The sequence below is a fragment of the Gorilla gorilla genome, chromosome 9 (genome assembly GCF_029281585.2).
Source record: "Gorilla gorilla gorilla isolate KB3781 chromosome 9, NHGRI_mGorGor1-v2.1_pri, whole genome shotgun sequence".
NCBI classification, from domain to species: domain Eukaryota; kingdom Metazoa; phylum Chordata; class Mammalia; order Primates; family Hominidae; genus Gorilla; species Gorilla gorilla.
This window is the reverse complement of record NC_073233.2, coordinates 79,852,377-79,878,441: the sequence shown is the minus strand read 5'-3', so window position 1 is coordinate 79,878,441 and position 26,065 is coordinate 79,852,377. Positions and strand designations below refer to the sequence as shown.

General features: G+C 42.0%; 1 protein-coding gene across 2 annotated transcripts in view; it reads right to left on the bottom strand.

Moving 5' to 3' along the window:
• The window catches only part of RNF121 (ring finger protein 121), a 71,065-nt gene that overhangs the window by 3,938 nt on the left and 41,062 nt on the right, over window positions 1-26,065 (bottom strand). For both annotated transcript variants that reach the window (XM_004051721.5, XM_004051722.5), the window contains 3 exons: window positions 10,741-10,895; window positions 6,557-6,664; window positions 2,962-3,082 (listed from right to left, as the gene is read on the bottom strand). In XM_004051721.5, the coding sequence (XP_004051769.4) occupies window positions 2,962-3,082; window positions 6,557-6,664; window positions 10,741-10,895 (384 nt within the window). The remainder of the gene's footprint in view (window positions 1-2,961; window positions 3,083-6,556; window positions 6,665-10,740; window positions 10,896-26,065) is intronic.

The window sequence follows — 26,065 nt, the reverse complement described above, 5'->3', positions numbered from 1 at the left end:
TAAACACACTTAAACGCCAGTGCTCACAGCGTTACTCACAGTAGCCAAAAAGTGGAAACAACTCAAGTGCCTATCCACAGATGAATGAATAAACCAAATGCGGTGTCACACACAATGGAATACTATTCAGCCATATAAAGGAATGATACATTCTATACATGGATGAACTCTGAAAACACTACGCTAAGTGAAAAAAGCCAGAGACAAAGGGACAAATATTGTATGATTCCATTTACATGAAATATCTACAATAGGCATGTTCACAGAGATGGAAAGTATATTAGAGGTAAACCAGGGCTGTGGGAAGGGGTAATGAGTTACTGCTTAATGGGCAGAGTTTCTGTTTGGGATGAAGAAAAATTTTGGAATTAGACAGTGAAAATGTTGCAGAACCCTGCAAATGTAATTAATGCATGAATTGTATACTTCAAAATGGTCAAAATGGTGACGTGGTCTAGAAATCTCTTCTGGGGAGTAAACTGGTTAAAGGAAGATCCAATGTCTACACAAATAGGTAAGAGGGAAATGAAGGTAAAACACAAGACAGTTGTTCAAAAAGGAACCTAATAAACTGTCAATAAAGTGATCCAATGTACTGTTTTCAATTTGATCCAGTAGAGAAAAAATTAGAATATTCCCATGATACTGAGGGACAAAGTCCCTGGCCTTAAACGGTACTAGATTAAAGTTACCCAAGGTGATGGAAATATTCCTTCTTGGGGTGGGATCTTGGGGGATGACACTGAGACAGGGAGCACTTCTGTGTTGTTTAAATAATTACAAAGAGAACATATTACTTTTATAAACAGCAAAACAATAAAGATATATTTCCATTCTGAGAAAAAACCAGAAATATTTACTTGCGTTTCTCAGATTGGTTGTTAATTTACCCATATTTAAGCATCTCTCCGTGATGTCCACCTGCTGCTCTTGCAGCATTTCCTGTCTCAGTGAAAGGTACTACCATCCAAGCAGTTGCCGAATCAGAAATCTCAGCTTTGAAACCTACATTTCCTTTGTATTTTTCCCTTCAGTCTTCAGAACCAAACTATATCTAAGTCCAAAATACTTCTCAAATACAGTATGTCCTCACTTCACTGGCAGTTTCTTGGAAACTGTGACTTTAAATGAAACGACATATAACAAAACCAATTTTACCACAGGCTAATTGATAGAAACAAGAGTTCACTTCCTGTGTCATATTTCTGTCACAAAGACATCACTAAACCTCTATTTAAGAGACACCAAATTGTCTCTTAAGTAAAGACTCAAAACACTTTTAATATTAAATGTTGAAATGAAATGTGTAGCTTTACACATACAGTTAAAGATGAACAAAGCAAGTATGAAAGCTTCCCCAATTTTTGGTAAAGCAGTGAGTGACAGTGGCTGTTGTTGTAGCGGCTGTGGGTTAAATCAAGGAATAAGAGTTCACAAAGTAAAAATTGTAAGGAGCAACTCCTACCACTGTGCAGTTCAAAAACAATTACCAATATGGACTAAGCACTTTTGTGCCCCATCATTTATTGTTGTGCCTTTGCATGATTATTACACATTTTGTGAATTTTTACTTATTTAGAGACAACATCTTGCTCTGTTGCCCAGGCTGGAGTTTGGTGGCATGAACAAGCTCACTGCAAGGCTCAGGTGACTTCCCACCTTGGTCTCCAAAGTAGCTGGGACTATAGGCGTGTGCCACCACGCCCGGCTAGGTTTTTTTTTTTCCTCATTTTTTTTGTAGAGATGGGGTCTCACTATGGTGCTCAGGCTGGTCTTGAACTCCCGGGCTCAAGCAATCTGCCTGCTTCAGCCTCCCAAAGTGAGCCACTGTGCCCGGCCCCTCCCAGGATTTTTAGCATAAAAATCAAAATCTTTAATTTGGCCCACAGGCTTTTTTCTAAGTCTAGTCACTACTTCTCCAGACACTTCTTGGCCATACAACCGCACTGGTCTTAGTTCCTCAAAAACACCCACACTTTCTCCCGTGACAGGACTCTTACGAATGCTCTTTCCTCTGCCTGGTTCTCACTTCATCCACTTAACTCCTATTCATCGTTCAAGTCAGCTCCATAGTCACTTTTTCAAGGAAGCCATCTTTGAGCCCCAAGACTAGGTCAAATGACACTACTACATGTGTTTACAGCATCATGAACCTTTCCTACATAATGCTTATTAAAGTTGTAATTTTATTTTTATCTGTGTTTGTTACTATAATAGCCATCTCTCCCACCCAAGAGTAAAGTTTATCTGGGCAAAAACCATGTTTATTTTTGTACACTTTTGTAATTCTGGCACATAGCTATGTGTCTAGACACATAGCAGGCATTAAAAAGTATCTACTGAATGAATGTTAACTTCCTGCTGGATAAAGTGGCTCTTTCCTATAATGGCCCTAAAGAGAAAAAGTATAGGGTACATCTGAGATCTGGCTAATTTTTTTTTTAATAATTTCAACTTTTATTTTAGATTCAGAGGGTACATGTGCAGGTTTGTTACATGGGCATACTGCGTGATACTGAGGTCTGGGGTGCGAATGATCCTGTTGCCCATGTAGTGAGCACAGTACCCAACAGATAGTTTTTCAACCGTTGTCCCCACTCCCTCCTCCTCTTGTAGTCCCCAGTGCCTACTGTTGCCATCTTTATGTCCGTGAATATCCAATGTTTAGTTCCCACTTATAAGTAAGAACATGCAGTATTTGGTTTTCTGTTCCTGCATTAACTGGCTTATGATAAAGGCCTCCAGCTGGCATGTTGCTGCAACGCACATGGTTTTATCCTTTTTTATGGCTGTGTTGCTTTCCAAACTTTAAGGAAGGAATGTCCATGCATACGCACATCTTGAAGGATTTTATGTGGCTTATCTCACCCTAGTGCCTTTCTCTTCCATTAAACAAGTGACATCAACTTGAGCAATTTGGAGGTGTCAAGAAGCAGTATTTAAGAACCCGGATGAACTTACCCCTATGGTAGATGCCATGTAGTCTGCACACATTTCTGCAAAGTCCCGTTCCAGAACTCCATAGTAGAGGCCATAGAAGAGAAGGGAGATGCCAAAGTCCATGGCATCTTCTGGTTTGATCCTGCAAGGGAAGCATTAGAGCTAGAAAGACCCACCCTGAGACATATCTTCTATGGATTACTACTCTGGGACACACAAGGCAGGGCCCAAAGCGAGAAGGCCCAAAGGCTAGAGTAAGTGTGGGCAAACTATGACCAAATCCAGTCTGCTGTCTATTTTTATATGGCCCATGAACACCTCTTGAGGAGGCTAGCACTGTAGGCTGTGAAGACCAAGCTACAGTATCCCCTCCTACCCCTTTTCCTCACTCTGCTCTTAGTCCTTGCCTCCCCTAACTGGTGACAATGACTTGCAGCTACCCAGGACCTGTGCTCATAGGGACCTACATGGTGGGGACTCCACTGTTGGTAACTTCTGGACACTAAGTGAGCTGCCTCGCTGAGCTGTCTCTCTTCCAGCCAGCCACCCAAGTTGAAACAGCTGAGCCATCCATAAGGAGGAAAGGGCATGCCAGAATCTGGGTGTCACTGGTGCAGAGAGTGAAAATTACTCCGGTGGCCACATGCCCCTCTTTCTGAGATTGTCTCAGCTTATGACAACTGAGCACAAAGCATGCCCACTACCTGAGACCTGGCCCCTTCCCCAGGCAAAGAGGGTGGGACAGGGTAGGAGTTTTTTCTCTTGTTATATAAGTACCTACATGATATCCTAGATTTGGCCTATTGTCCCATAAGACCTAAAATATTTACTATTTGGACCTTTACAGAAATAGCTTGTCAAACACAGGTTTAGGAAAAAAAAGATAAAATTAGTAAATATTTATTAATATATAGCAGTTACTATAAAATTATAAACTACAAATATAAATAATCTGTATCATATCATCAAAGTTAAATTTTGGTCCAAGTCTATTTAACAAGAAGGATAAAGATCTTGCCTATAACATCAGAAGGTTTGTTTTAATAATTCCAAGGACCGATAATTTGCAACCTTGAGTCTATAAATCTTTGTTATAGAAAATTATCTGTTAAAATATTTATATAAAGAACCGTATGTATTTGCTTAGTTATAAATTATATTTATATACAAAGCTGCATTTGCTTATGAACCTTGAATATTTAACTCACTAGAAATCATTGATCTTACACCACTTAATTTGATCAGTAGCACAAAAATGATCAAGATTCTCAATTCTGTTTTCCTCATTGTAGAGTTCAGGCGAGTAAAAAGAAACTGTAATTATAGAAGAATTATCTTTAAAACTTAATGCAGAGGCCAGGCGTGGTGGCTCACGCCTGTAATCCTAACACTTACGGGGGGCCAAGGCAGGTGGATCACCTGAGGTCAGGAGTTCGAAACCAGCCTCGCCAACATGGTGAAACCCCATCCTTACTAAAAATATAAAAATTAGCCGGGTGTGGTGGCTCATGCCTGTAGTCCCAGCTATTCAGGAGGCTGAAGCAGGAGAATCATTTGACCCCACTACTTGGGAGGTGGAGGTTGCAGTGAGCCACTGCACTCTAGCCTAGGCGACAAAGCAAGACTCCATCTCAAAACAAACAAACAAACAAAAAACCATAATGCAGAATCCCATAATGCAGAATCTTGATTTTTATTTTATTTTTTAACCATACAGGTTAGAAAGTTACCAGGAGATATCTGTTTTCTTTGACAAGATGTGTTTGACTCTACAGTGATGAATTCCTCTAAACCCTTCAGGAGCCTGTTTATTCCTTCAGCCTGTACTACCCCTAGAAGAAAGAATTTCATGAGTGCACTCTCACTATATAAAATAGGATTTATTTATTTTTATTTTTTTCGAGATGGGGGTCTCCCTTTGTCACCTGAGCTGGAATGCAGTGGCACAATCATAGCTCACTGCAGCCTTGAACTTCTGGGCTCAAGCAATTCTCCCACCTCAGCCTCCTGAGTAGCTGGGGATACAGGTGCACACCGCTACACCCAGCTAATTTTCTTTCTTTCTTTCTTTCTTTTTTTTTTTTTTTTTAGAGTTGAGAGTCTCACTATGTTGCCCAGCTTGGTCTTGAACTCCTGGCCTCAAGCGGTCCTCCTGCCTCAGCCTTCCAAATAGCTGGGATTACAGGTGAGAGCCACCACACCTGGCCAGGATTTATTTTTACTTGTCCTAAAATAAACTCCTTTCAGAGACTCCTGCCTACAATATAACTAGGCTCAGGGAAGAGGCCAGTGATCATCCCATTCATTATCTTAAATTTGAATCCTAAATCTCTAGCTTCAGTGCACTGTCGTAGGCTTAGGGCTCCTCTTGATCCACAGCCCACAGCCACCAGTATTTCATCCAGGAAAGCATATTTCCACCCTCATCTGCCTCATTGATTCACTGCATGCTCCAGTCTCTGAGCTCAGGATTTCTTGGCATCTGACTCAATTCGGGGTGGGAGGACCTGTAAGCTAATAAAGATCTTTTGGAAGGCTTATGACAACTGAAGCAATAGCCAAAATTCCATCCCTAGGAATGCACCCTTAGGAAGCAACAGAGCAGCGTTATCTGGGATAATACTAAATTGAAAACAACTTAAGTGCCCAACAATGAAGCAGGACTTAACATCCACAGGTTAACTTTCCAGAACTGTTTCCTTAGAAATCTTGTCGAATGTCAGCTATATTACAGGCAACACAGCTTATGACCTGTGATTAGTACAACGCATCTGGACTGCGACATTCTTGAAACTGGATGTGTTCCTGGGGGAATGCGGCTCCTAGGCCAGGTGGCTTCCACACCCATCTGTGTCGTCTCATTCCTTCACACCTAAGCTCTGAGTCTACTGTGAAGACCTGCAGACACCGCTCTGCTCTATTATTTGTTTTGTATCCTTCTAAGTCAATCTGTTGCTAGCTGTAGCCAACCATGGTCACGTAGGTAGACGGTCTAGCCCAAGAGTCAACAAACTTTTCCTATAAAGGGCCAGATGGTAAATATTTTAGGTTTTGTAGCCCATATGGTCTTTATCACAACTATTCAACTCTGCTGTTTTAGTGGAAAAACAGCCACAGGCAATATATAAATGAATGAGCATGACTATGTTCCAGTAAAACTTCATTTTATAATAACAGGTTGTGGGCTGATTTGGCACAGAGGGCACAGTTTGCCAACCCCTGGCCTAGTTGAACATAAGGCCATTCATGCAGAGTGGATGCTGCAAATGAACAGTACACACTGATGAGAAAAACAGCTCTGTTAAGGTAATAGAATTATGGATAGCAGGTTATGATAATTATTATGCTTACTTTGGTTACTAGACTTTTCCACTAAAATATAAAGCCTTGGAAAATATGATTTAGGACTCTGACTTTGTATATATTCAGACATTCCTTGCTTTCTGCCAGAACAAATCATGGAGAGCCTGTCTTCTCCCATCCCCCCACAGCACCCAAGTCTCCTATCCTGGATATTATGTCCCTCCTGTTAATAACCACGACATGCAACAAGAGGTACATCTCAACAGTCACTCCTCCCCAAACTCCAGCAAAAACAAAAACAAAGGGTACTCACTTGAATAATAAGTTAAGACCAAAGAGGGTAAACATGACAGCCATGTAGCCAACAATGCCAGTGGCATAGCTGATTTTATAGATTAGCAGGAACCACTTATAAACCAACCTGGGGAAAGGAGAGAAGGTTAGTGCAGCTGACACAGAGATTCTGGCCTTAATGGTCACTGGATCACCAGAATCCTTTATTCTCACATCAATGGGGACACCAGGGTCTTTGCTCAGGACTTTCTGAGCAACTTCAGTTACTATCCAAAGCTGCTCACTCCCTTAACTGCAGAAATGCCTCCATATACTCAAGAACTAGTGTTTTGTATTTTTTTCTTTTTCTTTTTTTTTTTTTGAGATGACAGTCTCGCTCTGTCACCCAAGCTGGAGTGCAGTGGCACAATCTCAGCTCACTGCAACCTCCACCTCCTGAGTTCAAGCGATTCTTCTGCCTCAGCCTCCTGAGTAGCTGGGACCACAGGTGCCCACCACCACACCCGGCTAATTTATATATTTTTTTTTAGTAGAGACGGGGTTTCACCATATTGGCCAGGCTGGTCTCGAATTCCTGACCACATGATCCACTCGCCTCAGCCTCCCAAAGTGTTTGGATTATAGGCGTGAGCCACCACACCCAGCTATGCTTTGTATTTTCATGGTTTCAGACCAAGGAAAAGATTCCTAAAAAGGCAGTTTCTGCCTCAAAGAAGGAGCACAGCTGATCTTAGACAGCTATGTCACCTCAAATGAGGAAGTAAAAAGTATTAAACACAACTATGCTCAGAAGATTAACAGGCAGGGAAGGCTAGTTGTTCAGAAACAGAATTCAAGAGATGAATCAGAGGTAGAATGAGCTACAGGTTGTTTGTACCTTGGCCCGGTTAGTCTGAATACAGCTTTGCTCCTATCCACAGGCCAAAAATGAAAGAAATGATGTGTAATGAATTTGCTTCTGAAATGAATTTTCTTCTGAGGGAGAAGGGAGAGAGGCACTTAAGAAGTACCTTTGAGTTGGATGAAAGTGTGTGGTGGTGGTGAAGTAGAATGGGGTTGTTCATGCTCCTGAAGGAGGAGTAGTGTGCCCCAGGAGCCAATGAAGACAGTGTACAACCTAATTGGTGGATCCCAGCTACTAGACTCAGCAAGAAAGATGGTTCCCTGAAGGAACCAGGGCCTTTTTTTTTTTTTTTTTTTTTGGCTAGAGATGGGGTCTTGCAATGTTGCCCAGACTGGTCTAGAACTCCTAGGCTCAAGGGATCCTCCCACCTCAGCCTCGCAAAGTGCTGGGATTACAGGCATAAGCCACTGGTGCTTGGCCAAACCAGAGCCTTTTAAATGCTACAAGAGTAGGTCCCTGTCATCAGGAGCCACTATTCTATCTGTGATGGGAGCTAATGAACAATTTAGTAATCTGCCTGAATAACCAGCACAAGCCTGTGTGGTTCCTGAGAGCTGACTAGGTTACTACCAACCCTGCTGAACCCTAGGGAGGAAAGTCAAGGTCCTTCCCTGCCCATGCCTCCTTGCTGTGGCCAGGCAAGCAGTGATGGTTTCTCAGGCTAGGGAAAGGTCCCAAATATCTTTCTTCTAGTGTTGTCTTAAAGAACACACACAGCTCTATTCTCCAGGGTTTGCACTGATCACAAAAGAGAGAGACACGGTGAAAAGGATGTGAAATTTTAGGTCAAAAAACTCAGTATGGATTAAGTGATGTTTTAGTAGCTGGATAACTTCAGATAAGTCAAATCACCTCTTTGAGACAAGAGAGGTGATTTTCTTTGTAAAACGGGAAAACCCTGCTATCTTTTTTACTGGGTTGTACAGAGCCCATTTCCTGGTATATAATACATGTTCATGAAATGCTGCATGTATAAATAAGGATGTTTACAAAAGTGCTTTGAGGGCAGGCACAATGGCTCACACCTGGAATCCCAACACTGGGAGGCTGAAGTGGGAGGATTGTTTGAGCTCAGGAGTTCGAGACCAGCCTAGGAAACTCAGTAAGACCTTGTCTCTACTAAAAATAAAAATTAAAAAATAGCCAGACAAGGTGGAGCATGCCTGTAGTCCCAGCTACTCCAGAGACTGAGATGGGACAATTGGTTGAGCCTAGGAGGATGAGGCTGCAGTAAGTTGTGATCATGGCACTGCACTCTAGCCTGGGCAACAGAGTGCGACCTCATCTCTATTTTTAAAAAGTGCTTTGAAATTGTAAAGCACTATCAAATGTTAGTTACAGGGCTGGGCGTGGTGGCTCACACTTGTAATTCCAGCACTTTGGGAGCCCGAGGCAGGCAGATCACTTGAGGTCAGCCTGGCCAACGTGGTGAAACCCTGTCTCTACTAAAAAAAAAAAAAAAATTAGCCGGGTGTGGCGGCACACACCTGTAGTCCCAGCTACTTGGGAGGCTAAGCCAGGAGAATCGCCTAAGCCTGGGAGGCAGAGGTTGCAGTGAACTGCACTCCAGCCTGGGCGACAGAGTGAGACCCTGTCTCTAAATAAATAAATAAATAAATAGCTAGTAGTTACTGGCCAGGCACGGTGGCTCATGCCTGTAATCCCAGCACTTTGGGAGGTTGAGGCAGGCAGATCATGAGGTCAGGAGATCGAGACATCCTGGCTAACACGGTGAAACCCTGTCTCTACTAAAAAAGTACAAAAAATTAGCCAGGTGTGGTGGCGGATGCCTGTAGTCCCAGCTACTTGGGAGGCTGAGGCAGGAAAATGGTGTGAACCCAGGAGGCGGAGCTTGCACGAGTGAGCCGAGATCGTGCCACTGCACTCCAGCCTGGGCGACAGAGCGAGACTCCATCTCAAAAAAAAAGCTAGTAGTTACTATTATAAAAATCCTCTGTATTACAGACATATTTTCAATTATTTTAGCCAGAAGTTGGCACTGTTTGTGGTGTCCTTGGTGACTCTTACATTGTTCTATTGCACTTTTTCTTCATATCATCTTATCTCCCTATGTGAGGTAGCAATTATTGTCCCATTTTTAGGGATGAAGACTTCAAGGCTCAGAAAGGTAAGGCCATACAGTGAACAAGTGGCAGGGCTCAGGGTCCCAATCCACATTCATCTGGCTCCACATCCTGTATCTTCCACAGTGGCCTTTAAAGTAAACCACCAAAGCCAGAGAGGAACTTATGGATCACCTATTTCACCTTATACAATGAAACTCCAGAAGGCCACAGAAAGGCTTGCAGGAAAGTAGAACATAAGAAGAATAGGAAGAAGAGCAATCTACAATTTGAAAGACTTTGGATCAGGTGGTCACAACTTTGAGGCTGGCCAGTCAAGCTCTCTTGGACCTACACAAACTTCTGTCATAGCACTTACCAACTGCACTGCAACAGGAGCTTTCTTGTCCATCTCCTCCATTAAACAGAGTACTCCTTGAGGGCAGGGACCATGTCTTATCCAGCTCTGTATCCCCAGCACTCAGCACAGGGCCTGGCACATAGTAGGTGCTTATTTGAATGAATGAGAAAATCTCTTTTTCTGTTGAGTACAGATATTAAATTACCTCACAAGCTGGTTGGGAGGATCAAATGAGAAACGAATTTGAATAAAATAAAAAGAATTATACAGGCAGTGGCTGCTTTGTGACTCAAGAAGGAAGTATTGTTTATGGGAAAATTATAAATTTGCTGAGATTCATTCATTCAACAAAAATTCACAGAGCAGGCTACTATGTGCCAGGCCCCATGGCAGGGCCTGAATATACAGTGACAAACAAAATGGATGTGGTTCCTGATCCCAGAGTTAGAGTTTAGTGAGGGAGATAGATACTCAAAACGGTATTTAGTTATAAATTGTGGTAAGTTATATGAAGGAAAACTACTGTGCAATGAGAGAATATAATGGAAAATCTAATTTAGAGATCAGAGAAGGGTTCATAGAAGAAAACATTTAAAATGAGACCACAATGATCACCACAATTTGCTTATTTTTGTTTGCCTTTAATATAAAAATACCTTGAAACCATAAAGTAAGCTATACAGAAATATTTGAGGTTTTTAATCGATGAATAGGGGAGGGGTTCTACCAATCAGCTTGTTTTAGAGAGGCCCCATGCCAAATAGTTTTGGCAGACAAAACCAGGAATTTTTTCAGTCTAAACCTATGCTCCTCCCATGCATTCCAACCCATTAGCTTCGGAAAACCTGGGCTCTTCCCACTACTTAAACTCTCACCTTGGGGTTGTCTGTACTAGAGGTTTTCGGGTGGCTCGGAAGGTAACAAAGGCTGTGACAGCAGAGAACAAGATCCAGATCACTAGGAACCTCCACCAGTGCAGCTTCACTGTGAAATAGAGGGGAACAACCCACATCTGAAAGAGGGTCACCATCTGAAACACAAACACAAGCACTTCAGCTCTGGCCAGCTCCCTCTGCAGCTCTGTCCACAGTCCCAAACGCAGCTTGTTTTCTATTTTAGCTTGATCCTCTCCTGTATTTACAACTTTGGATAAAGGTAACTCCACTAGTGATCCAAGTCAGAGACTTAGGACCATATTTGACTCCTCCTCCCTTTCATCCCTCACTCAACCATCTCTTGGAAATATTCTTTCCTTTCCATTTGAGCTCTTGCTACCACTTGGCTGGCTGACTGCAATGAGCTCTTTCTTAGTCTCCCTGCATTCAGTGTCTATCCTTTTGAGGAGTGCCAGAATGGTATCTCGAACACGAAATCTTGACCATGTCATTTCTCTGCTTAAAACCCTTAAACAGTCAAAGGATAGGATCCAACATTCCTTTTTTTTTTTTTTTTTGAGATGGAGTCTTGCTCTGTTGCCCAGGTTGAAGTGTAATGGTGTGATCCTGGCTCACTGTAGCCTCTGCCTCCCAGGTTTAAGTGATTCTCCTGCCTCAGCCTCCCAAGTAGCTGGGATTACAGGCACGTGCCACCATGCGTGGCTAATTTTTGTGTTTTTAGTAGAGAGGATCCAACATTCTTAGCTAGGCTGTCAAATCCCCCATGGTATGGCCCCTACCTACTATTTCGAGGGCCATCTACCACTCCCCAGGCCTTTAAGTCAGGTTGTCCCCATCAGGTTGTCCTTCCCACCTGCCTGCCTTTCTGCCTGACAATATCACATCCAAGACACACGAAGCCTTCAGTCTCCTTTCCAAGCAGAAAGTGCTTTCTAGTGCTCCAAACGCATTTTCTTTTCTAACATTATTATAGTGCTTATCTAGAGTATGCGGCTGGGCTTGAATTCATTCTCTACCTGTATGTAAGCTCCTTGTGGGTAGTGACTAGGCCATATTCCCATTTCCTCTAAACTAGAAAACTGTTGGCATATGATATGTCCTCAATAAATTCCGATAAATAAGAGGAAAGTAAAACTAGAGTAGGACTCCCTCAGAGAGAGGCACATTTCTGTTTTAAAGAGTGCCTGTTTTACTCTCCCTCCTTCAGAGCCTTCCCTCAGACTTGTTAGCTGAAGTTTTTTAAAGGCATAAAACAATTCTAACTCTAAGACAGAAATTTGAAGTCATCGCCAGTCTTCTCTCCAATGCCTCCTAACTCCCTCCTCAACCACCCTTCTGTCACTAGATGTCATCCTTCTCCAGTGAGTAGCAGGTATAAAAAAAGATAGCAAATAATACATAATGGAGGTTTTCTTCCTGATGCCATCAACAAAATCAAAGAATATTTTTTAAAAAAACAACAACAAAAAGAGAGATATAGAGAGGAAAGAGTGGCTAGTTTCCTGGCATTCTATAGCAAACTAAGAAAGTATTTACTCGGCTGGCCGTGGTGGCTCACACTTGTAATCCCAGCACTTTGGGAGGCTGAGGTGGGTGGATCACAAGGTCAGGAGATTGAGACCATCCTGGCTAACACAGTGAAACCCTGTCTCTACTAAAAATACAAAAAAAATTAGCCGGGTGTGGTGGCGGGCACCTGTAGTCCCAGCTACTCAGGAGGCTGAGGCAGGAGAATGGTGTGAACCCAAGAGGTGGAGCCTGCAGTGAGCCGAGATCACACCACTGCACTCCAGCTTGGGTGACAGAGCAAGACTCCATCTCAAAAAAAAAAAAGAAAGTATTTACTCTTAGGGATTTCTAGACCAGTGCTATCCAAATGAAGTATCATGCAAGTCACAAACATAGTTTAAAATCTTCTAGTTACATTTTTAAAAAGGTAAGAAGAAACAGGTTTTCATTTCAATGATATATTTTATTTATTCCAATATATACAAAATATCTCAATATGTATTCAAGATTAAAATTATTTATGAAATGGCTTACTTTTTTTGGTACTAAGGCTTTGAAATCAAATATCTATTTTACATTTACAACAGACTAGCTACATTTCAAGTAGTCAGCAGCCACATGGGACTGATGGCTACCATAATAGGTAGCGCAGCTTAGAGCTTCGTTTTAGTGTTTAGTTGTCTGTAGCTACCATTCTCTTATAGATTTCTCTGTGGCAAGAAAAAGCCTTAGATGGCCGGGCGTGGTGACTCACACCTGTAATCCCAGCACTTTGGGAGGCCAAGGCAGGTAGATCACCTTAGGTCAGGAGTTTAAGACCAGCCTGGCCAACATGGTGAAACCCCGTCTCTACCAAAAATACAAAAATTAGCCAGGCATGGTGGCGGGCACCCATAATCCCAGCTACTTGGGAGGCTGAGGCAGGAGAATTGCTTGAATCCGGGAGGTGGAGGTTGCGGCGAGCTGAGATCGCGCCATCACACTCCAGCCTAGGTGACAGAGTGTTAGACTCCATCTTAAAAATAAAAAAGTGTCATTTTACAGGAAAAAAGAAACAGTGAGAAGAGAACAGAACAGAGAAAAGGGTAAGCAGAACCACCTTGCATTAGAGGTTCCCATTCTGTGTACCCGAGGGTACTGGCTGCTGGTCCATGAGCCGTGAAGACTCAGTAACAATTCACTACATAGGAACCCACAACTGACTCTCTCAATGAAGCATTCTAAAACAGTCTGACCTTACATAAAAAGTGTGGAAGCACCAGGATGTACTAACAAATGGCTACCCAAATAATGCCCCAGGTGTCATTTTCTAGGAGACACTAGGAGCACCAGGAAAAGACATCACAACAAACAACTGCAGATTATTTAAATTTGGGGAAAACGCAACCCAACTCATGAAACTAAAAGGGTGGCATATGGAAAGAAGGGCTGGAAGGTTTTGGCCTTCATGCTATTTGCTTTAACAGGCTCATGGGGCTGTTTACAAAACAGTAGGCCCAGAGAATAATTAAATCACACAGTCTGGTCACATTTGTTCTCTCTGAGAAAAAAACAGAAACTCCTGTTCTCCTGCCAGTTTTTCAAAAACTTGGCTGTTGCATTAAAACAACCAGCCTGCGCTATGATCCTCTTTCCCACTTTCCACCAATCATCAATAGCATGTTCTGAGGAGGAATGTGAATCAAGGTAATTTTCTCTACATGAGCTGCAGCTCTGTACATTCTGGGTGAGGAGAGAAGCAGAGATCCTGGATTCTATTCTGAGTTGGACAAAGACACAATTAGGAGTAAGTCGGGGCATGAGGAATGAAAAATCTTGCTTTGTTTTGTAGTTTTCGGGCTTGAAATTTTAGGATGAAAAAACTACATCTAGAGATATACATCAAGTACGTAAAGCTACATCAAGTCACATCGAGAGAAAGAAAAGAGAGACTGTGTGTGAGAAAAAAGAGACAGAGAACAAGAGGAGAGAGAGAAAGGGAGAAAAGGGGAGACAGAAGGGAATTTAGAGACAGGATTAGGCTTTCTGAAACCAGATGGTGGAGTAGAAGCCCAGTAAACCGGAGTTCTAGTTCCATTCTGCCTCCAACTCACTAGTTCACCCTAAGGAGGTCCTCCGTCCTTTCTTGGAGGAAGGGATTGGCTTGATTTTTCAAACCACTTCAAGTTCTAACAGGCTAAGTTTCTATCAACTAGCTCTGTATCCCAGACTTCCTAGGAGAGTAGAGGCAGTGTTCACCCACTCACTCATTCAACCATTAAGTATTAATTTTGCATTTAATGGGAAAAGGAGTACAGAAATAAACACGACCTCTAGTCCTCTAGGAGTTACCAGGCTAGCTGCAGGAAAAAGATCTAAATCAAACCCTAATTTCAATGATTCTGTTAGCCTTCAGACCATTTCTAGAAGTCCAAATAGGAATCATTAAAGAATGAACAAAATGAAATGATACACTGAAATGATCAGAAATTTTAGAATTAAAGTTATCTAAATATGAATCCCAATACAGCTAATTACTGTGTTAACTTAGGCAGATCGTTTAACTCTGATAAGCTTCAGTTCTCTAAACTATGGTAAAATGGGGTTAACAGTATCTATTCTCATAAGGTTGTATGGGTTAAATGAGTTAAGGCATGGAAAGCACTTACAACAGTGCCTAATAATGTTAGCACTCGTTATAAGCAGTATAGTAAATACAAGCATTTAAATGGAAGTAATATGTATAAAACAAGTGTGATGCATAATTCATAATAAGCGCTCAGTAAATGAGAGCTCTTATTATGGCTTTTGCATGATTAAAAATGCATAAAGTCACACATACAAAGGAGCAAAGACCAGAATGAGGCAACCAAAATAACTGACATATGAAAAGTGATAAGGTTATAAGCAATTTCTTATTAATGTTTAATTGTCCTTTCTAGGAAAAATAAATTATCAGAAGACACAAACCAAGGATTTGAGGCCATTTTCAGGTCCCCAGGCCATCTCCATTAGGGAGTGAAAGCCAGCTTCTGCTTGGGGCCTAGAAAGCAGCTGCTGGTGGAAGGACCCAGTTCCTGGGGAGGGGCAAGGCAGAGGAGCTGAGTGAACAGAACAGTCTACCATGTGATAAAAGGGGAAGTTACCTGGTTTCTTTATTTGGTTTAAAATTTCTACTGTAGGCTGGGCATGGTGGCTCACTCCTGTAATTCGAGCACACTGGGGGGCTGAGGCAGATGGATCGCTTGAGCCCAGGAGCTCGAGACCAGCCTGGGCAACATGGTGAAACCCCACCTCTTAAAAAAAAAAAAATACAAAAAATTTTTTTCAGTTTCTACTTTAGAATTTATTGGCATTTTGCTTGGTAAATACGTTTAAACTTCATTAAGGAAGGCATATAAATGGCTAAAAGTTATGCAGAACAATTGCAGGGCCTCTAGTGCCATCTCGTGGCAACACTTATGGAGACACATTTGGTTCACTAATTTGCACACTTGTGCCTGATGCTGTGGAAAGCATGAAAGCCTTGGCCCTCCAGGACTTGGCTAATGCGATATAAACACATGAATTAGGTGGCCAGTACAAAGCATCAAGTACGGACATGGGAATTCAGTGGAAAGATGAGGCAGGAGCTGTCAGGAAAACTTCCTGGAAGAGGCAGAGCTCTGGATGATTCTAAAGGAGGAATGGGTTTGGCCAGGTAGAAGGAGAAACACAAAAGCCATTCATCCTTCTTTCCCTGAATGTGCAAATACAAAGCTGAAGACTAGCCTGAAACTAACTCATGGATTCGTTCAGCAAACATTTACTGAGGGACAAGAATAGCAATATCCCGCTTATCCCTACATAAGGCTAAAACAGTTGAGATGACGATGTTAGATGCTAACAGTAAGAGCTAGTCCACATTTAAACGGATTGCCTCTTAACTGAGAGCTGGAACCATCAGTAGAAGGTGTGTTGGTAGAGATGGAATCAACACTACCTGACAATTATTTCTAATAAGACAACCTCCAGATCCCTTTCATCTCAGAGAAACTAGAATTCATGAAAATAGATCATATCTTTCCCTGTGCATCAGGTGCCTTTCCAGTCTGCAGGTGCTTGGCACTTTTGACTTTCAGGATTCTCATCTTACCACCTCTGCATCCCCTCATGTTGTAAGCTAGGGATCACCCTCCCACCATACCTGGCTGAAAAGCAATATAGTGGATGAAATGAAACTATAAGCCCAAGTAGTAGAATAAAGGTAGAGATCCACAGCTAATAGAACAATCAGCTTGAAAATAGGCTGAGAAATAGACTGCAGTCAACTGGAGGTAGGTTTCTGGGACATGCTCCATGGCTCTGCTCAATATTTTCATAAATGATTTGGAAGAAAACACAAAGAACCTCCCAACTGTGGACAGCACAAAGCTTGTGGGGAGGGAAAGGGAGGCAGTGAACATGGAAAATAGAAGAAATAAGATCAAAATGAAAAAAGTTTATTTCTAGGATTCTTTTAGCCCTAACATTCCATGAGCTAATAAGCTGAAATGAAGAATCAAAACCACAAGATGAAACCTAAGTACCAAAGTATAGAATGGGGAAGGAATGGCTTAATAGTAGCTCACATGAAACAGGCTTAGGGGTTTCAGTTGACCACAAATTGCCAGGGAATATATGCCAACAGGGCTGCTGCCAACACAGCCAAGACAACCCTGCTTAACTAAGAATATACCCAGAATGGGCCAGGTGCCGTAGCTCACGCCTGTAACCCCAGCACTTTGGGAGGCCGAGGCGGGCGGGTCACGAGGTCAAGAGATCGAGACCATACTGGCCAACCAACATGGTAAAACCCCGTCTCTACTAAAAATACAAAAATTAGCTGGGCATAGTGGCGCACACCTGTAGTCCCAGCTACTCGGGAAGCTGAGGCAGGAGAATCGCTTGAACCCGGGAGGCGGAGGTTGCCATGAGCCGAGATTGTGCCACTGCACTCCAGCCCGGGTGACAGAGCGAGACTCCATCTCAAAAAAAAAAAAAAAAAAAAAAAAAAAAAAAAAAAAAAAAAGAATATACCCAGAATGGAGGGGGCAGCAGGTCTACTGTTCTCTGCTCTGTTAAAGTATCTCTGGGACCCTAGGATCAGGGCTTGGGGCCACACTATACAAAGAACACTAACAAATAAGTATGGCCATAAGACAGCAGGCCATAAGAGAGCAGCTAGATTATAATAAAAGGCCTGGAAACCAAATCACATAAGGAACAGCTGAAGACACCAGGATATTAAGCCTGGAGAAGACTACAAGAAGGCTTCAGATAAATGATATCTGAAGAGTCATCCAGAGGCCCAATAAACAGACATATTCAGTGTAGTTTCTGTGACCTAGTGAGACACTATGCATTACTGGACACTCTACAAGGCAGAAACACGGTTGGAGTTGTTTCCCTCCTATCGCACCTACACATAGTAATCCTTACCACATAAGTCAGGCCACTCCAATACGAATATATCTGCTAGACAGCTCTTTCCTGATGCTGACCTGAAAAATCTGCCTTTGTGTCACTTCTGTCTCTGGGTCCAACTCTTATCTTTCAGAGGAGCACAAAGTAAACTTACTCCATGTTTCTTATGACTACTCTTCTAATACCTAGAACTATGTCTTCTTTCCCATCTTTTCCACTTCAAGCAAACGAGTCAGTCAAGCAGTCATTCAATAAACATTTACTGAGCACTTACTGGATGCCATGCTAATGACTGGGGAATTCAGAGATGAAAACCAAAATCTCCTGAAGAACACAAGTCTACTGAGGAGAAACAAATAACCACAATTAAGTGCTTTAATGGAGTAAGGGCTGGTGACCAAGAAAATACAGAGGAGAGGCACTCCACTCAAAGTGGAGAAACCACCCCCCTCCAAGGAAGGCTGCCTGAAGGAAGCATCCTTTGATCTCTGTCTTGATGGCCAATAGGTCCAGATAGAAAAAGGCATCATGATGGGTGTTCCAGGATGAGGGGACATGGTATACTTGAGAAAAGACAACTAGTATTTGAGGAAGGTGTGAGAAGTGAGCCTAAAGAGGTAGATGAGACTCAAAGGAGGCTGATAAAGATACCACAGCTACAAGTTTTTGTTATATTCTGAAGATAGAAGTTTTTCTTTCTCATAGAAAGTGAATTATAACCCCTTACCACCTTAGTCAGAATTCTCTAATTCCACATTCTAGTAATCCTAACATCTTGGTCTAAGAAAAATCTACAGTACTTTAAAGATTTCCAGGTAGGAGATTTTGCCACTCACCGGTTCCAGGAGGGAAAGCAGTTCAGGAGGTAGAGATGTGAAGAGATACTATATTTGGTAGTAGACACAGATGATGAAAGCTTCTCCCTGGAGAACTTCAAAAATAGGCTGGATACTTTTCCAGGCATAAACTTATCCCTTCCCCTAACATCCCTGAGGGAGCTAAAGAGTAATGTTAGACTCTGAATAGATGATGAAAACTGAGCTACGCAGAAGCCAAAAGGCAAGTCTGGTTTGGGCTAGGTTTCCAATCCAGATTTTCTGTCTCTTAAGCTGCCTACCAATCATCATTCACTGAGTATGTGGGGAAATCTGGAGAGGCTGGGGAGGCAAGATGATGAAGAGACTTAAGAGGAGGTTGAGAAAGTACCTGAGATCCAAGGAAAGGACTTGGGCAAAAGTCGTTAAATAAGGAAACTCAAGAAGATTAAAAACTTCTGACTATGGCAGAAATTGACAAAAATTTCCTGAAGCCTTTGAGAGGAACCTACAGAATGAACACTTAACCAAGAATCAGATTTTCGTTTTAGGTCCAACTCTCCAATTTAATGGTCATGTGTTCCCAGCAAATCACTTCAGGATTCTGTACCTTGGTTTACTAATCTGAAAACTGAAGATAAATACCTACCCTGACTACCTTACAGAGCTGTTAGGAGGTTCCAAGAGAGAGTAAATGAGAAGAACTCAAGTCTACTGAGGAGAAAGAACCAACCACAATTCATTATAAGTGCTATAACAGAGTAGGTGGAGTATTTTTTAAATCATCAACAAATCTAAACTATAAGCAATCTAAAGTATTATTATCGCTAGAATTGCAAAGAACAGTATCTAAAATTTAGATACAGTATGACCTTACTCAAAACAACAGGGCTTTGCCGGGCGCGGTGGCTCACGCCTGTAATCCCAGCACTTTGGGAGGCCGAGGAGGGTGGATCATGAGGTCAGGAGATTGAGACCATCTTGGCTAACACGGTGAAACCCCGTCTCTACTAAAAATACAAAAAATTAGCCAGACACGGTGGCAGGCGCCTGTAGTCCCAGCTACTCAGGAGGCTGAGGCAGAAGAATGGCGTGAACCCGGGAGGTGGAGCTTGCAGTGAGCCGAGATAGCGCCACTGCAGTCTGGCCTGGGTGAAAGAGCGAGACTCCGTCTCAAAAACAAACAAACAAACAAACAAAAAAATACAGGGCTTTTGATTTTTGTATTTTTCAAAATCTCCTGTTTTAAAGTTTATATTTCTTCTTTTAAATTTATTTCTTTGGCCTCTTCCTTGTCAGTAGGGCTTTTGTTTTTTGGGGTTTTTTTGGCTTGTTTTTTTGTTTTTTGAGACAGAGTTTCACTCTTGTCACCCAGGCTAGAGTGCAGTGGCAGGGTCTTGACTCACTGCAACCTCCACTGCCCGGGTTCAGGCAATACTCCTGCCTCAGCCTCCACAGTAGCTGGGATTACAGGCACCTGCCACCACATCCGGCTAATTTTTGTATTATTAGTAGAGACGGGGTTTTACCATGTTGGTCAGGCTGGTCTTGAACTCCCAACCTCAGGTGATCTGCCTGCCTCGGCCTCCCAAAGTGCTGGGATTACAGGCATGAGCCACCGCGCCCAGCCTGTTTTTTGTTTTTGAGACAGGGTCTCACTCTGTTGCCCAGGCTGGAGTGCAGTGGCACAATCACAGCCCACTGCAGCCTCAACCTCCCAGGCTCAAGTGATCCTCCCATCTCAACCTCCTAAGTAGCTGGGACTACAGGCCTATGCTACTACAACCAGCTAATTTTTTCTTTTTCAAGAGATTGGGTCTTACTATGTTGCCCAGGCTGGTCTCAAACTCCTGGGCTCAAGCTATCCTTCCACTCCAGTCTCCCAAAATGCTGGAATTACAGGCATGAGCCACTATGCCCAGCCTACATTTCCCTCTCTTTTTTTTTTGAGATGGAGTTTCACTCTTGTTGCCTAGGCTGGAGTGCAAAGGCACAGTCTCGGCTCACCACAACCTCCGCCTCTTGGGTTCAAGCGATTCTCCTGCCTCAGCCTTCCGAGTAGCTGGGATTACAGGCATGCACCACCATGTCCGGCTAACAGTGTATTTTTAGTAGAGACAAGGTTTCTCCATGTTGGTCAGGATGGTCTCCAACTCCTGACCTCACGTGATCCGCCTGCCTCGGCCTCCCAAAGTGCTGGGATTATAGGCATGAGCCACCGCACCCAGCCACCCAGCCTATGTTTCTCTTAATGTGAAGGTTGGGCTTGAGCTCCTAAGTTATGGACAGTAATGTGATACTTCTCAGTGGGCTGGCGTACTGCTCATCATCAGTCTCATAGCTTGCAATATCCATGTTGCTCTAGGTCCTAGAGCCTAGGACAGTGTTTCTCATCAGGGATGATTTTGTTTCCCAGGGGACATTTGGCAGTCTGGAGACATCTGGTTGTTACAAGTGCAGAAGGGTGCCAGTATCATCTAGTGGATAGAGGGTAGGGATGCTATTAAACATCCTATAATATACAGGACAGCCCCCGAGAAAAAAAGAATTATCTGGCCCAAAATGCCAACAGTTCCTCTGTTGAGAAACCTTGGTCTAGGAGAACAGAGCTAGTGTTTTTCCACTCAGTGGTCATTGGATGCCCACTAAAAGGCTGCGCCACCAACCTGCACTAGTGAAGAACAAAAAGTTTCATTCAGTTTGAAAGAAACAGAGCCTTATCAAATAATTCCATCATTTCTTGGAATGTCATAAGAGGCATTTTTTTAAAAGCTCTAATGGCTAATCTCAAACAGTTCATGTTTCTACTACTCAACAACAATCCCAGTGCCTTTCCTTTACACAACATTCTCCGGGGAGTCTTCCTGATTCTCTTTTATTACTATTCCTCACCCCACAGACATTCTAACGTGCTTCACATGTATATTTTTGTTTGTACCTGTTCTTACAAACTGTTTATTGCTTTCTCTGCTTGTATTTTTATTAATTGGCATTGTGTTACACATCTTTCTGTTTCTTACTTTTTCCACTCAGTACTATGCTTTTAAGGTCCTCCCAAGTTCCTACAGGTACTTAATGTACTGCTTTTAACTGTAAAACAATTTCATGATATGCATCCGTCACATTTTACCTATTTACTCCCTCAGAGATAGATATCCAGATTGCCTCCAACTCCTCAATGTTCAGCCATAATTAACACTTCAGTGAACACCCTCTTACATATCCCCTTAGGATGTGTCACAGAGTATGTGTATATTCGCTGACTCAGCAATGCCATGCTGCTATCCACAATGCCTGTACCATACCCACAAAAAAGTACAAAAAAGCTCCTACAGCCTTTGATCCTTGCCGACACTTGGCACTATTCAGCTTTCTAGCTTTTGCCAACCTAATAGATGTGAAGTGATATCTCATATTTTTATGTGCATTTCTCTAATTACTAATGACTCTGAGCATCTCTTCATGCTTAATGGCCTTTTGGGTTTCCTTTCCTGTAAATTTGTTCATATCCCTGGCCTGTTTTTCTATTGGAGTTGCTGTCTTTTGTTGATTTGTAGGAGTTTCTCTGGATAAATATTAATCTACTGTCAGTTTTAATCATTACTCATCTCTTCTCCATTCAGTTTCAGTTAACTCTGCCTATCATATCTTTAACAGAACAGAAATCCTTAATTTATAAAATCAAATTTATCGAATCTTTCTTACTTGCTTATATTTGTATTTTTAAAAAAGTTCATTTACTTATTTATTTTGAGACAGGGTTTCATCTGTTACCCACACTGTAGTCAAGTGCCATGATCTCAGCTCACTGCAACCTCAAACTCTTGGGCTCAAGTGATCCTTCCACCTCAGCCTCCTGAGTAGCTGGGACTACAGGCGTGCACCATCACACCTGGCTAATTTTTGTATTTTTTGTAGAGATAGGGTTTGGCCATGTTGCCCAAGCTGGCCTTGAACCTCTAGGCTCAAGTGATCTGCCCGCCTCAGCCTCCCAAAGTGCCGGGATTACAGGCATGAGTCACCACACCCAGCCTGCTTATATTTTAAAAATTAGTTTCATAACTTTACCTTTCATAATTAGGTCTTTATCTTGAGTCCCCTTTGTATTCAGTATTATGTACAAATCTAGTTTTAATTTTTCTCCTTGTGGTGAGTCAGTTTTCTCAACTAATCTACTTAACAATGAATACCTTCTTACTGATTGGTGGTTACACCTTCATTATATATTAAATTCCCATCCATCTCTGAGATCTGCATTTTGTCCCACTGATCTGTTTGTCTATTCTTATAGTGTGTCTTAAGGCAAGGTAAGTCCCTGTCTTGGTAGTTGCTTTCTTTCTTGCTTTATTTTTGAACTTTAGGTAGAGAAAAAAATAAATTATTCAAATTCTTTGGTTAATGAACAGTCTCATCATTAGTCCATGCATGGACCACCTTTAATTTTTTAAAGTTATTATTATTTTGTCTTTTTTTAAATGACAGTCTCACTCTGTCACCCAGGCTGGAGTGCAGTGATGTGATCATAGTTTACTGAAGCGTTAAATTCCTGGGCCCAAGCAATCTTCCCGCCTCAGCCTCCCAAGTAGCTGACATTACAAGTGCACACCACCACAGTCAGCTAATTTTTAAAATTTTTAGTAGAAACGGGGTCTCCCTGCATTGCCCAAGCTTGTCTGGAACTCCTGGAATCAAGTGATCCTTCCACCTTAGTCTTCCAAAGTGCTGGGATTAGAGGTGTAAGCCACTGTGTCAACCAAAACTACTTTTGTGGTTTCAAAACCCAAAAAATTGTCCATTTTATTCATCTTTGAGTATACAGTTCAATAGTGTTATGTATTACTATCTGTTACTATTTTGTAACAGATCTCCAGAACTTTTTTGTCTTGTAAAATGGAAACTCTATAGGCCCTAATTCCCCCCCACTCCCTAGCCATCATTCTACTTTCTGTTTCTATGAATTTAACTACTTTAGATATCTCATGTAAGTGGAATCATATTGGTCTCTTTGTGACTGGCTTATTTCACTTAGCATGTCTTCAAGGTTCATCCATTCTGTACCACATGACATAATTTCTTTACTTTTTACATTAATTATTTAATAACATGATAAATACTGAACCCACAAATGAACCTAAGATGTGAAACATCTAAAATTACTTATATCTAGCTATGTGCTCATCTCTATCCTATCCTGCAGTCTCTCTTCCATACAAGGTTGCCATTATCTGGAATCTTGATTCTATTCCCTTGCTTTTTAAAATATGGTTTTGGCTTGGCACGGTGGCTCATGCCTGTAATCCCAATACTTTGAGAGGCCAAGGTGGGAGGACTGCTTGAGCCCAGTAGTTTGAGACCAGTCTCATCAACACAGGAAGACCCTCATCTCTAGAAAAAAAATTTTTTAATTAGCCAGGCAAGGGTGGTGCACACCTGTGGTCCCATTTACTTGGGAGGCTGAGGTGGGAGGATCAACAGAGCCCAGGAGGTTGAGGCTGCAGTGAGCTGTGATCATGCCACCACACTCCAGACTGGGTGACAGAGAAAGACCCTGTCTCAAAATAAAGTAAAATATGGTTTTATCACACATATACATAATTTTAAAATATACCGTTTATGCCTAACACAAACTTAGCCAAAAAAAAGAAAACATACCACTTAAGTTTCCATTATTTTTACCTTTCTATAAAAAGTGTCAACTTATAAGTGGTCTTCTAGGACTCTTCTTTTGCACTCAATATTATACTGCTAAGCTTCATCCTTACCATTATTTGTAGCTATAGTTATTTTATATTTTGTCTTTTTATAAGTATGTCATATGCATTATTTTATATGTTATATTCCATTATGTGAATATATCACAACTAACTTACCCGTTCACCTTTACGTGAGTATTGTCATTTCCAAGTTTTTGCTACTACAAATAGTGTTGCTATGAAAAATCCTAAGAGGGGCCAGGCACGGTGGCTCACGTCTGTAATCCCAGCACTTTGGGAGGCCGAGGCAGGTGGATCACCTGAGGTCAGGAGTTCGAGACCAGCCTGACCAACATGGTGAAACTCTGTCTCTACTAAAAAATACAAAAATTAGCCGGGCATGGTGGCAGACACCCGTAATCCCAGCTACTTGGGAGGCTGAGGCAGGAGAATCACTTGAACCCAAGAGGCGGAGGTTGCAGTGAGCCGAGATCACGCCATTGCATTCCAGCCTGGGCAACACAGCAAGAGCCTGACTCAAAAAAAAAAAAAAAGAAAGCAAAAAGAAAAATCCTAGGAGGATGTACCAAAATCTTCTCTTGGCATATATCTAGGAATTAAACTCCCAGATCATAGGGAGTTTAATTTAAAAACAGTTTGAAACTGTTTTTCAAAGTTGTTTCTCCACAAAGGAAACAATATAACTGAGCAAAGCCCCAGCGTGGGACTAGAAAGGATCAACGAATATCTACTGACTGAACAAATAAATAGACAGTACTCAATAAATGCTAGCTAGTGTTATTAATTATGTCTATGTAATTACATAGGTGGTAATGTCCCAACTATATTTATGCTCTGCTTCTCCTCTCTAGAACTGACCTTTAACCTACAGCAGATTTGAGAATGAGAGGTCCACAAGAATTGTAAAATTGGTAGCTATGGCTATTACCTAAAATATGCCTAGGCAGGCAGAAGAACTTTATAAGAACCAGGATAGAAAATCAGGAACAGCAAGATGGGCCATCCAAACAGAATAGCAAACAATAGAGTACTTAGCCAACAAGACCGTTCATAAATTGGGCTGGGGGCAGTGGCTCACACCTGTCATCCCAGCACTTTGTGAGGCCGAGGCAGTTTGATCACTTGAAGTCCAGAGTTCGAGATCAGCCTGGCCAACATGGTGAAACCCCTTCTCTACTAAAATACAAAGAGTTAGCTAGGCATGGTGGCAGGAGCCTGTAATCCCAGCTACTTGGGAGGCTGAGGCAGGAGAATCGCTTGAACCGGAGAGGCGGAGGTTGCAGTGAGCCGAGAGCATGCCACTGCACTCCAACCTGGGCGACAGAGCAGGACTTCTTCTTAAAAAAAAAAAGATCGTTTATAAATCTAATCTATAAAAATTTTTCTACCAATTCTACAAATAAAATCAAATGACAAACTGGGGAAAGATATCCGTAGCAAATTATGTCAGAAGGCTTATTCCTGACCTACAAAGAGCTCTTACAAATCAGTAAGAAACATTCCAAAAGAAACCTGAGCAAAGGAAAGAAAATGTACCAAATATATCATATGGCTTAAGCTGTGAATAATACATCTTGTGAATAATACTTACATATAATACTTAATAATGTAAACAATGAATATTTATTTAAAAATTGGGAGGAGGAAATGTTTGTAGTATGTGACGGGTATAGGTATAGCAGTAAAAGATAATTATTACCGCCAGGCACAGTGGCTCATGCCTGTAATCCCAACACTTTGGGAGGCCAAGGTGGGCAGATCACGAGGTCAGGAGATCGAGACTATCCTGGCCAACATGGTGAAACCACGTACTAAAAATACAAAAATACATTTGTACTAAAT